Genomic DNA, 13,671 nt, shown 5'->3' with positions numbered 1-13,671 from the left:
TCGCTCTAGGACTTGCCCACTAGCCACTACACTGTTGACTTTATTGATCTTAGGATAACGATTTGAGAATGGGGATGTACTTGAGAGTCAAACCAAGAGCAAGAGGTCCAAGTGAAAATAGTGCCCAAGGCTGAGGAATACCTTCTAAAGATATTTTAGTTTGTGTTCTACAACTATAGTCAATTAAAGAGTGATATGTTTAGAAGATGGGAACCAGCTTTACAGAATAGTCATACATTCTCTAAAGTCTCTCCAAGGTACTTTTGATTACACATCAACAGGACTGACCTAGAAGCAAGGTCCCCAGTAGTCTCTGAACCCCATGAAAGCATACAAGGTCTGAGCTGGTTGATCAGTCTCCTTTTATACATGTATTTCCCATAAACATTTACCTTGAAAGAACTTTTTTTAAGTCTTCATGTGAATACTAACTATATTTATTTTAAGATTTTTATTGATTTTTTTACTAATTTTACTAGTTATTATATTGTATATTCATTTGTTATTTTATATATTTAATTTTTTTCTTTTCTTATTTTATATGTTTAATATATTTGAGATTTTTAAGTTTTTGAAACATTATAAAATGTATCTCATTTGATCCATATAAGTCCTCCGGGAGATAAAAAGGGTAGATATTATCATCTCTATGTTATGTATTGGGGGTGAGGGGAATAGAGTCACTTAAAGGTAAGCAGAAAATAAAAAGGATCTTATTTTAGCTTTTCCATCAGCATAATAAAACTTTCTTTATAGCTTTCTACTTCTCAGGGTGCTTTCAAAAATATTGTCTCATTTGTCATTTCTGTCTTTACAGTAAAATTTGTAATTACAGTTTAGATTTTGGTTATTGTATGTATGTGTGTTTATCCACACATGCACAATGTAATGACCTAACCTTGTTTTGGTGCTTCCTGTATATTGCTCTTTCTCTCTATTCACACAGCTACCACTCTTGTTCAGATCCTTATCACTTCTCTTCAGGGAAATTTTATTAGCCTTCTAACTGGTCTCCTTGCCTCAAGTTTCTCTCCACTCTGGTCCAAATGCCACCGGACTTTCCCTAAACAGACCTATATGTGATCGTGGTACTCCTCAAACTCCAGTGGTTTCCAATTATCTTCAAGGTCAAATATAAAGTCTTCTATTGGAAAGTTGAGGTTCTTTGCAGCCTGGATCTTTCCGACCTTTCTATCCTTATGTTTTACTGTCCTTCATGCACTCTGGGATTCAGTGATACTGGAAGATTCACTATTCCTCCAGCACAACATTCCATTTCCCATCTCCATGTCTCTGTGCTGACTGTCCTCCATAGCTTGAATGATACCCCTTCTTATCTCTGCCTCAGAGAATCCCTGGCTTCTTCAAGATTCAATTCAGATGCCATTTAATTCAGGACCTTCCTAGCCCTTTCCTCTTCCATCTCACCACTTGAATTTCTCTTTGGTTACCCTCTTTCTTTTAATATAACTCCAAGTGCATGTTTATATACACATTTTCTCCTCATTAGTGTGGAATCTCTTTGAAGACAAGGAATGTTGCTGTGGTTTTGTTTTTACCTTTCTTTATATGCCTAGCACTTGACCCAGTGTCCTCCAAATAGTAAATGCTGAATTAATCCTTGTTCATTGTTTTGGTTCTTACAGCAACTCTAGGATATAGACTAGGCAGGTATTATTTTTCCTTTCTATAGATGAGAAACTGAGGCTTACAGAAATAAAAGTATTTGCCTAGACCTATATACTTAGTACATTGCTTATGATTCAAACCTAAGGCTAACTCTAAGACCAGTATTCTTTCCACTATTCATGTTCAATAATATAGATGAATTAAAACTTGATCCAGTAGCCCAGTTCTTTTTTCTCTGAGCCTTCCTATTACTCCAATACTCTCCAGTATTCTTCCATATTGCTAGTTACTCTGATATTATAGCTCTTCCCTGGCTGTCTCTTCCCCAGAAAGTCTAGATACCCTAAGACCAGACCTTCTTTAAGAAGGACAAGAAAGTGTGAGGAAGAGACTTTAAACCCCCAGGGATTTTATGATGAAAGTTTGTCACTCACCTAGTGGGAACACTGTAGAAGGCATTTTTGATTATGGATAACATATTTTCAGAATCAGAGGTTCATCTTTTTAATGCCAAAAACCTATTAATGTTTTATGGTTGTGCAATGTAAAACTACATTTTCCAAGAAATGAAAATGATTATAACTCAGAAGATAAGTCATGTGTTGTATAGAAGGTAAATATGAATTATCAATTATGAAAAACATCAATGAATTGTCTAAATTCTTTTATGAAGAAATGATACATGAATTCTCTCCAAAATTTGTCATCATCACAGGTAATAGAGGGGATCTAATTATACAGAGGCCTGAGAGTAGTTCTTTTTATGTTTTGATGATATTCAATGAAGAATGGAAAGAGAACACAAAATTCTAGAGTTTGGAGAAGGTAAAAGGAAAGGAAGAATGTTGAAAAATTATATAATTATGGTTCACAAGTAGATGCCAAAAAATGATGAAGGGGAGGAAAGAACAAGTGATTTTTTTAAATTGCTATCATCTGAACTTGGTGAAGGAGTGACATACAGATGCATAGTTGGGTGAAGAAATCTATTTCACCCATCAGAGAAGTTAGAGGAGAAGGAAAAGAGGAACATAATGGAGGGATTATAAAGGGAAGGATTAGTCAGAAGCAAAACAAACTCAAAGCAGACAGAGACAGAAAAGTAGAAAATAGGTTAAAAGGAAATAGACAATTAAGGATTCTAATTACTTATACTGTTTATACATACATATATATGGGGTATACAGATGTATATATTGGGTAATTCACCTGTAAAGTGGAAAAGGGCAGCAGAATTGATTAGAATCAGAAGCCAACATTATGGTTATAAGAAGAAAGTTCAAGCAGTGGACTGGAGCATCATCTATCATACTTCAACTGAAGTAGCAAAATGAAGACATAGTAATCATCTCAGAAAAAGGAACAGCAAAAATAAATGTTAACTAAGAGATAAGCAAGGAAACTACATTTTGCTGAAAGGTAGAATAAACATGAATTAATATCAATACTATATATATTCCCCAGCAACAAAATTAGAAATCTTTCTCAGCTCTATATGGTCTCCACACAAAAAATTGATTATGTATAAGGGAATAAAAGTACAAAAATTATGAGAAAGCATCCTTTATGGACCATGATAAAATAACATTCAAAAAGAAAGATATGACCTGGAAGTCATATGTGGAGTAAGCTTGAGAGAGAGAAAGCATGAAAGGTAGTTTACCACTTTTTCCATTTCTTAGGCTGACCCTTTTTCTTTGAGGGAGGTAGCAAGGATCTTAAAGATTCAAATTAGCTTAGCCTTTGAATAATATCTTGTGCTGGTCAGTTTCATAAGTCTTGTAATTGGCATTATTCCAATTATTTATGACTTTGGCCAAGTCATGTTGACCCAGAAGTCATTGACTTACCATTTTTATTTGTAATCAAATTTTAGGTTTTTAGATATGTGTGTGTGTGTGTGTGTGTGTGTGTGTGTGTGTGTCCATTGTGAGCTACTAACTCTTATTTTGGTGCTATATCCACAATAATTTCTTCCCATCTAACCCAAGCACAGGGACATCATTTCATGGGTTTTACTATAAATATTCATGAGATGCCCCTGCAGAAGCTTATTAGTGATCCCAATGTGGATCTTAATTTAAATCTGTCATGTCTAGGGAAGAAATGGATGGGTAAATGTTTCCCTGCTTTGACTGCAGACCAAGAAAACTGAGTCTGAAACAAGGCTTCTTCCCTCTTCTAAGAACCAAGAAGTCAAGCTAGGTGAATATGTTGCTGCAATTAGTTGATTTGAGCCTTCTAGGAACAGCCACTGTTAGAGAAGAATAATGAGATCTGTTTCCATAAGGAAACCAATGTTTTACTGCCTCTTTTTCCATGCTGTTTCCAGCCCTGCAGGACCTCATTCTTGCATATAGCAGCATTATAGAACTTAAGCTCTCTTCCTGAGGGAAAGTGCTTGGAGAGAGTTGGCAAGAACTTCTACAAGGATTGGTCTTTCTCAGCATTTGCTAGCAAACATAGAAAGCAAGTCAATTTACTCAGGAAGGGAGGACAGAGGTGCCTCTCTTGAACCAATTTCAATGTGTTAGAAAGAGGAACATTTAAAACTCCTTCCAAAATCAATGTTATAGAATAGATGGGGGTGGAGTAAATGTCTTCCTAAGACACATGTGATCACTGGAACCTGAACGGAGAAGGAAATACAAGTTATACAGTAAGTGTACAGTCAATATTTGATTAAACAGCAAAAGTACTAAGATTAAAGAAGTTCTTAAAAAGTCTCCTAACTCACTCTAGAGAGAGAACCAACCTACTGATTCATCTGAATCCCCTAAATGCTGCCCTAGTACTTCAAGTAACTTCTTATGTTCATAAAATCATTTATTCAGAGGTGGAAGAGAACACAGAGATCCAGAAAAACTCTTATTTTTCCAGATAAGGAAATTAAGGCCCAGAAAGGTTCAATAACTGCCCAAGGTCACAGTTAATAAGTGGTAGAGCTGGGATTTGAACCTGGGTCCTCTAATGACCAATTCAATAGGTTTGCCATTGTTCCACACTGCTTTTCAACTTGAAAACTCCCAGGGAGTGATCATGTTGTAAAAAATGCTCTTGTTAAATAATGCACTGACTATTTGGATGTCTACACCAGAGTCCTGTCCAGAGTAAAACTCTAAAAATGTCCAGTACCTATTGATCCTTAACCACCGACAAAACTGTAAAAATCAGCATCCTTAGAATGCTCTTATGGGCTGTTTTGACTTTTCTTCCCTTTTCTTATTTGTGCATCTCAATAAAAAATGTTCCCCTTCTGTAGGAAGCTTTTCCCCTTCCTTGATTAATGTTAGTGCTCTCTGGGGCAGCTAAGCAGCACAGTAGATAAAGAAGCAGGCCTGAAGATGGGAGATCCTGGGTTCAAATATGTCCTTGGATATGTCCTAGCTGTGTGATCCTGGGCAAGTCATTTAATCCCATTTGCCTAGCCCTAGTTTTTCTGTATTAGAGTTGTTCTGAAGAAGACAGTTTTGATAAAAATGCTAGTACTTTCCCTTGACTGTCTAGCTCCAATTTATTATTGGTATACTTGAATGTACATGTGTAGCATGTTGTTTCCCCCATTAGATTGAGTTCCTTGAAAGCAAGTGCTGCCTCTTCACTTTCTCTGCCCTTAGCATGGAACCTGGGACATAGTAGACACTTCTTTTTTTTTTTAATTTTTTTACTTTTACCTTCTGTCTTAGAATCCATACCATATGTTGGTTCCAAGGCAGAAGAGTGGTAAGGGCTAGCCAATGGGGGTCAAGTGACTTGCCCAGGGTCACAGAGCTGGGAAGTGTCTGAGGCCACATTTGAACCTAAAACTTCTTGTCTCCAGACCTGGCTCTCTATCTCCTGAGTCACCTAGCTACCTCATAGTCGGCACATAAAGAAAGTTTGACTGACTAATGTAGAAAGCTCATGTCTAGAGATGTCAAGATTTTCTGGAAATAAAAGACAAATATAATTGGCTGCTTCTTCCTTGCCCTCTTAGAAAGTCTTTTCCTAGTTCTTCTCTGGTGCTTGCATGGATTTAAAGTGCAATTATGGCCTGGGAAGATCCAAACTGTTTTCAACCCCAAACAGAAGTATTTCTGTGAGATATTTAGGAGGAGAGACAATCTAATAGGCCCCCAGAGACATACAGGAAGAAGAGGTCCTCTGAAAAGGTAGGATTTTCACTAATCAAAGGTTCTAATGTTTTTGTTTGTTTTGTTAAATTTAGTTAACTGGAACCTCTTAAGCACCTATTAAGTGCTAAACACTGTGCTAATTCCTGAGAGTACAAAGGAAGGCAAAAAACATTTCCTGCTCTCTTGCAGTCTAGGGGAGACAACATTCAAATAACCACATACAAACAGAATATCTATATTTGTCTGCATGTTAACCTCCCTCCGCTAACCCCATTGAATTGAAGCTCTTTGAAGATGGGGACTGCGTTTTGTCTCTGAATATTCCCTGCACCTAGCACAGTGCCTGGCACATAGTAGGTGCTTAATAGTGTTTCTTGATTGATACATTTGTCATCACACAAAAAGAAGGCACTTAGATTAAGGACTGGGAAAAGTTTTATTTTCCTGCTATAAATCTGTGCAGTTTAGTCTGACACTGACTGGTTTTTCATAAACTATAGGCTTCCTGAGAGCATCCTTTCCTCTTTTTTTTTTGTCTTTGAATCTCTGGTATTTAGCACTGTGCCTGCCTCAGAGTTAGTATTTTTTTTTTTAAACCCTTGCCTTCTGCTTTAAAATCAATATTATGTGGAAATAGGTCTTGACCAAAGACACATGTAAAACCCAGTAGAATTATGTGTTGGATATGGGAGCAGGTTAGGAGGAGGGGAGGGAAAGAACATGATTTTTGTAATCCTGGAAAAATGCTCTAAATTAATCAATTAAAACTTTAAAAAAATGACAAAATAAAATCAATATTATGTATTGGTTCTAAGGCAGAAGAGGTAAGGACTAGGCAATGGGGGTTAATTGACTTGCCCAAGTCACACAGCTAGAAAGTGTCTGAGGCCAAATTTGAACCCAGAACTTCCCATCTCCAGGCCTGGCTCTATCTGATGAACAACCTCCCTGCCCTCTTATTCCTTTATAAATACTTTGTAAGTCTGAGCAAAACCCTTGACTATACCCTACTTTATAAAAGAGATAATCACATTGGATGGGACTTTCTGTTTTTCTTGGGCAGATTATCCACTCTAAATTATCCTAGGAAATTTTAAAATCTTAGGATGACTTTTCTTAGACTGGCTGATCCCTTAAGTAGATAGCCAATGAGAAGATGCCCTTCCATTTACTCTCATCATTCACTAGATTCTCTCCTCCTGCTGTCATCAACATTTGCTTTAAACCCACATAGTGGAACAGGTAAAATTTTAGGGAAACCGAGGCAGGTAGAAATTATTTAAATTGCAAAGTTTAAATTCCTTTTAGAGGAATTTTAGGTAAAGAAAGATGCCACCTCTCTGAATCCAGAAACTGAACTGTTGGAGAAGACACCATGAAGAAGCCTCCAGATCACAAGCTGCACAAGAATGAACTTTGGGTGTAGTTAATTGAACATTTATTTGTATGTATACTTTCATGTCAAAGGGGACTGCCCCCTAATTGGCTTTTTATCAATGCGTCCAGCAATTATTGGTTTTATTTTGTTTTTTTCCTCTTATCCTCAAATTATTGTAATCTTTAAATTGATTATGTTTTATGATCCTTTGGGGAAGTCCTTCCCAGAGGATCAAATGAGGGAATGTAAAAATGGAGATTTGAACTCTGGACTCCAAACCCCAGGAGTCCTTGCTAGCTCCCAGAATAGGCAGGCAGAGACAACTATCCATCCCAATCTCCCAACAAGGCAAAGGCTAATAGCAAATTTACTCCCTTTGAAAGTCAGGAGAAAAGTCTTCCAAGGAGTCTCTAGTCCAGGTTCATACTTGAGATCCTGGTTGGCTGAGGTCAGGTGTGTCTGTGTTGTTGTGCATTCATTGAAATAAACCACTCCACAGCTGATTTCACTTCTTTACTGTCTTCAAGTCAAATCTTCAAGCACTTTAAAGTTCCTACTATGTTCCAGGGGTACCTAAGTGGTACAATGAATACAGCACTTTGGCTTCCAGTCAGAAATCCAGCCATAGATACTAAATAATTGTGTGACCTTGGGCAAATCCCTTAACCCTGCTTGCCTTCATTCCTCATCTGTAAAAAACGAGCAGGAGAAGGAAATGGCAAATCACTTCAGTATCTTTGCTCAGAAAAACCCAAATGGGGTCACAAAGTCAGTCAATGACTAAAACAACTACTACGCGCCAGACTCTGCACCAAGTGCTAGCAAAGAAAAGCAAAAGACAGTCCCTGCTATCTGAACTCATTGTCTAATGGGAAAGACAACATGCAAATAACTTATATTGGAGATCATCTTAGAGGAAAGGCAATAGCATTAAGGAGTATTGGGAAGGCATTTTTGTAGGTGGGATTTTAGCTGGGACTGGAAGGAAGTTAAGCCAGGGGGTAGAGGAAGAGCATCAGACATGAAATGCCCAGTGAAAATGCCCAGAGGGCCTTGTGTGCAAGGAACAGCAAAGAGGCCAATGCCTTTTTTTTTACCTTTTCTTTTAAAATCCTCACCTTCTGTTTTAGAATCAATACTAAGTATTTATTGGTTCCAAGGAAGACGAGCAATACAGGTAGGCAATGAGGGTTAAGTGACTTGCCCAGGGTCATCCAGATGGGAAATAGCTGAGGTCATATTTGAATCCCAAACTTCTTGTCTCCAGGCTCTGCTCTCTATCTACTGAGTCACTTAGCTGCCCCAGGCCCTTGTCTTAATGATGTTATTTTGAAAATGGGTAGTGAGGGGAGGAAGGTTTTGAGTTCTGTGAGTCTTATTTGTGTAGAGTTCATACTCCAGTATGAAAACACCTTCCAATGATAAAGATGAGAAGTTCCTGTATAAGAGTCTTAGCTCCTGGAGGCAATCAAGAAGAGCCTTGTGGACCCACAGCAGGTTTGTTTTCCAGAGACAAGACTTGAATTCAGACCTTCCTGATTCTAAGGAAAGCCCCCTGTCCATTATAACATACTGACTTTTGTCTTTATGACTTTTTTTTAGCAACCCAGTTATTTTATCAGTAATAGGGAGGTCCCTTTACCAAAATAAATCTGTACCTTTTCTACAACTTAAGAGGGATCACGAGTTTCCTGGGGCATGGAAAAGCTAAGTGAATGGCCCAGAGTCACATATTTAGTAGACAGAGATAAAATTCAAACCCAGGTCATTCTGACCAGTTCTCTATCCAGATCCATAGAGATATTTATCATATCTCTGTGTCTCATGGATAAAAATAATCTACATCCATCCTTCATTCAGTTGAAATGAGTAGATAGCTTCTCTAGTCATTATTTACATAAAAATCCAAGTTCTGAGAGGATTGCCAATCGACCATTTTTAAATGGCAAGGACCTTCTTATCAATATTCATGACTTTGTTTCCTATAGAAAAACCCTTTTCTCAGTGAAATCTGGTTTCTTGCTTCTGCAACTTTTCTCCCATTTCCTGACATCCTTGTGGCTCACAGACACATGGTGGCAGTAAAGGGCTATAGTCATCATTGGGATGTTGAAAATAAAGCTAACATTCCACATAACTCTTCCTGTTGCTTCCCAATGAAGTTCCCACCAAAGATCAGGCAGGAGCTTTGCTTTAGCTCATTGCAGGAATTAAGAGTCTTTGGTGTTATAGTCACTGGGCTCAATTCAATGGATAACAGTGAAGCTGGAAGACGGTCCCACTCTAAGTCATTGCTCTCTGGGAAAAAAACATTTTAGAAGACCAGGGTGGCTTAAGGATTAACTCATAGAGGTTTGTGGCTGACTTCAGAGGCAATAGAATGAATTCATTGCTTGAAGACCCAACATTTAGGTCAGCCCAAGAAGTATCTTTATCTTTTCTTATTCTTCCTTCCTGATATCTGTTACATTTTACGCTGTTGGCCACCCTCTCCTCTTGAAAACTTTCTCCTTTGGGGTTTTTCATGATGATATTTTGTCCTAGTTCATCTCATTCCATTTCTCAGCAAAGGTTTCTCAAACCTCTCCTTCTCAGTCTCCATTGCTGACTCATCATAGATGTCCCTCTTCCTAATAATGGGAGCTCTCCAAGGCTCTGTCTGTTCTAGGGCTTCTTCTAGTTCTATACTATCTTTTTTGGTGAGATTTCACATGGGTTTAATTTATGCAGATGATTCAAGATCTCTAAATCTGACCCCAGGCTCTCTTGAGATCCAAACCCACCTCACTAACTACCTATTACATATTTTAAACTAGAGGTACCAGAGGCATCTCAAATTCACACATCCATAACAGAATTCATTATTTTTCCCTCTCTCCCCTTAATCTACTTCTAAATCTCCCTATTTATATCAAAGGTACCACCATCCTTACAATCTCCCAGTTTTATAATCTCAAGACTGGATAATTGCTAATATCCTTTTGATTTTATTTTCATGGAGGGGGCCAGTAATCACTTCTCCTTTCCCCAACTTAATACTTCAAAATGACTCAGAAGCAGGAACAATTAGGAGGCTCAGTGGATTGAGAGCCAGGTCTAGAGATAGGAGGTCCTGGGTTCAAATCTAACCTCAGATACTTCCTAGCTATGTCATTCTGGGGAAGTCACTTAATTCTCATTGCCTAGCCCTTAGCACTCTTCTACCTTAGAAATGATATACAGATTCTATGGTGGAATATAAGAGCTTTTATTTTTTAATAATTTTTTTAAAGACTAAGAAACTCCTTACTCCATTGATGACAATAAGGCCTTTCTCTATATCAATGGGGATTGGCCAATGAAGGGGAAGAGGGAAGTGGGAAGCTACCCTCTCAGTATACCTTAATAGAAATTAACTCAACTTGGGGCCTTTTTTTCTTCTTTCCTCCCTCTGAAGTGGGACTTGTTTAATCTCTGGAACTTCTGAGGTAGAGGAAGGGCACTTTCCCCTTTCACCCCCGCTATTTTGGTTTTAAAACACCTAGCTTGAGCCTAGGTCTTGAGTCTCTGACTGCTTCTTCTACTTAGTATTTCTCTCCTGGAGTAGGGGTGTCTGAATAGTTATCTATCTCAAGGAAAAGTCTTCTGAGCATTTAGGTCAGAGATTGGGCTATTCCCCCTGTCCCTAGTAATTTTCTCCAAGAAACTGCAGAAAACTCCCATAGTACAGCTGATACCCATCAAAGGACTCAATAAATTCTGAACTCTTGAGGTTGCCACTCCTGAAAAGTCAATCTTTAAAAACTGGCACAGAAGGAAGGGAAGGGGGAAGAATCATACCATTAGCACTGTACCAATTGGAAAGGCACATATTATGAGTGAGAGATTATTCTAATCATTCATTCTAGCAAGAAACACCTCAAACGTAAGGGGAGAGACCAGAAATAGGGAGGACCCTAAAGGTTCCTGAAGGACTGAGGGGGAATATGACCTGGGCATTTCACTTTTTGTCATTCAGTTCACCAGAGGAAATTGGTTTCCATTGACCGGCATCATAATCACCTCCTTATTCCCATATGCCCCATAGATCTAATCAGTTGCCAAATTTTGTCATTTCTACTTCTACGTATCTTGCAGTTCCCTCTTCTGTCACTTAGTTATTGGTATAATTCAGAACCTCATTGCATAAGATTTAGACTTTTTCCATAGTCATCTAATGTGTATCTCTTAAGTTTCTCCCCATTCCAATTCATACTACACATGCACACAAAGTGGCATTCCTAAAACATAGTTCTGACCTTGGATAGTAATCAATATCTCTCTAATCCTTGGTTTCCTCAACTATTAGATGATGGATTTGAATCAGATGATTTAAGTGTCTTGCAGATTCAGTATAGGACTTGAGTATGTTTTTTCAATAAATGAGCAAATGCTTTGGTTATAGAACATAACCTTACATGTATGATGTGTTTGGGGTGGGGTTAATCATTGATTTTCCCTTTAAGTACTTACATTAATTGGTTGATTACCACATGCATTTATTATAGATGGAATCTCAACTGATTGTCATCTCTCTTCTCTCCCACCTTAGGTAATATGTTTTTGGTGAATCTGGCTTTGGCAGACCTGGTGGTTGCCTTATACCCCTACCCCTTGATCCTAAAGGCCATTCTCCACAATGGCTGGGCCCTGGGTGAGACACACTGCAAAGCTAGTGGATTTGTGATGGGCCTTAGTGTCATTGGCTCTGTCTTCAACATCACTGCCATTGCCATTAATCGGTACTGCTGCATCTGCCACAGCCTTGGCTACAAAAAGATCTTCAGGGCCTGGAATACTGTCCTCTACATCTCCCTCATCTGGGTCCTCACAGTTATTGCCCTGGTGCCCAATTTTTTTGTAGGCTCCTTAAAATATGACCCCCGCATCTATTCCTGCACATTTAACCAGACAGCAAGTACCCACTACACCATTGCAGTGGTGGTGATCCATTTCCTTATCCCTATCACCATTGTCACTTACTGCTACTTGAGGATCTGGGTGCTGGTGATTCAGTCCAGGAGAAGGGTCAAGTTGACCATGAAGCCCAGGCTAAAGCCCAGTGAGGTCAGGAACTTCCTCACCATGTTTGTGGTCTTTGTGATCTTTGCCATTTGCTGGGCTCCACTGAACTTCATTGGTCTTGCTGTAGCTATTAATCCTTTGGACATGGTCCCCCGGGTCCCAGATGGACTTTTTGCCACCAGCTATTTCCTTGCCTATTTCAACAGCTGCCTGAATGCCATTATATATGGTCTTCTCAACCAGAATTTTCGGAAGGAATACAAAAAAATTATTTCTTTACTTTGGATACCAAGGCTTTTCTTTCAAGGCAATTCCAAAGATGGAAGTGATGGTCAGAGGAACAAGCCTGCTGCTTCAAGCAAGGACCAACCAATAGAAACCAATACCTTGTAATCTTTCTATACAGCACCTAGTAGGAATCATGGCATCTAGGATGAGTTCTCTGGCAGAGAAGGAAAAGACTAGTGAAGTCTATGAAGCAAGTGGGCTCCAGGATATATATATATATATATATATATATATATATATATTTTTTTTTTTTTTTTTAAGCAGCAATTGACTGGTGGAGTCTCATCCTTCATATGATCATCTAACTTTGGACAATATGCTCAATGGACTTGTATAGGGACACAATGGTTAATTAAATTCATGTGTTCATCTCTTTATGCAGTGACACTAGTCTCTTTCATTTTCTGCATTATAGCCCTGGGTATTTGGTGCATCTGAGGAGAGACCAAAGAGCTCTGTAAGGCATCAAGGCTTTGATTTCCTTCCCCAGTAGGGACTTCTGACTAATAAAATTTTAAACTCTTGGTGTGATGTTCTCACTGTTTTACCCAGAGAAAGAAAGAATACTTTCCTTTCTAGAATGGTACCAAGACAGTCCTATATGGGAAAAGGTCAGTCATCCAACCAAAGACATCCCTCTGAAAAAGGAGCCTCAGTCAAGTTAGCAAACATTTCATCTCCACCCCCCATATTATTTGGGTGAAAACAGGTTAAAATAAATCTCTATGGCAGTCTTTGGGATGGGGGTGGGGAAGGAAAATACCACATAAAGGTAGTCAAGAGGTAGGCAGTGGGAATGGTAAGGGGAGAAATAAAATCTCACCTTTTGCTTTAGCTACGGGTTTATGGGGGGGGGGTGGTGGTTCTTTATATAGGAAAGCCAAGTCACTCTCTTCCAAACTATCTCCATAAATTACTTCTCAATTATTGATAACCTCTGGGGGTTTCCCAAAAATTAGACTGATTCATCTAATTGTATCCTGAATCCATCCCATCTTTCTAAATGTATAGAAATAAATGCAGGAAGAATGCTACATTTACAGAGGTTACTCTAGTTATAATCCAGCTATGTCATGATCGTCTCCCTGATGTCTATACAGGAGGCGGAAGAACTGAGCACTGAGGTATTCAGAGTGTACTAGAGACAGCTCTGGAGTACAGATTAAGTTGTTAGGGTAAGCATTCACACAACAGAAATCATATAAGCCAGAAATCAAG

The 13,671-nt window shown here is 38.6% G+C and overlaps 1 protein-coding gene across 1 annotated transcript in view; it reads left to right on the top strand.

The window, feature by feature from the left end:
- MTNR1B (melatonin receptor 1B) overlaps positions 1-12,583 on the top strand; it is a 38,408-nt gene extending 25,825 nt beyond the window's left edge. The window contains exon 2 of the mRNA XM_001369486.2: positions 11,693-12,583. Within this exon, the coding sequence (XP_001369523.2) occupies positions 11,693-12,558 (866 nt within the window). The 3' untranslated portion in view covers positions 12,559-12,583. The remainder of the gene's footprint in view (positions 1-11,692) is intronic.
- Positions 12,584-13,671: the final 1,088 nt, after the last annotated feature.

This window comes from Monodelphis domestica, chromosome 4 (genome assembly GCF_027887165.1).
Source record: "Monodelphis domestica isolate mMonDom1 chromosome 4, mMonDom1.pri, whole genome shotgun sequence".
Lineage (NCBI taxonomy): Eukaryota > Metazoa > Chordata > Mammalia > Didelphimorphia > Didelphidae > Monodelphis > Monodelphis domestica.
This window is presented reverse-complemented; position numbering and strand designations above follow the sequence as displayed.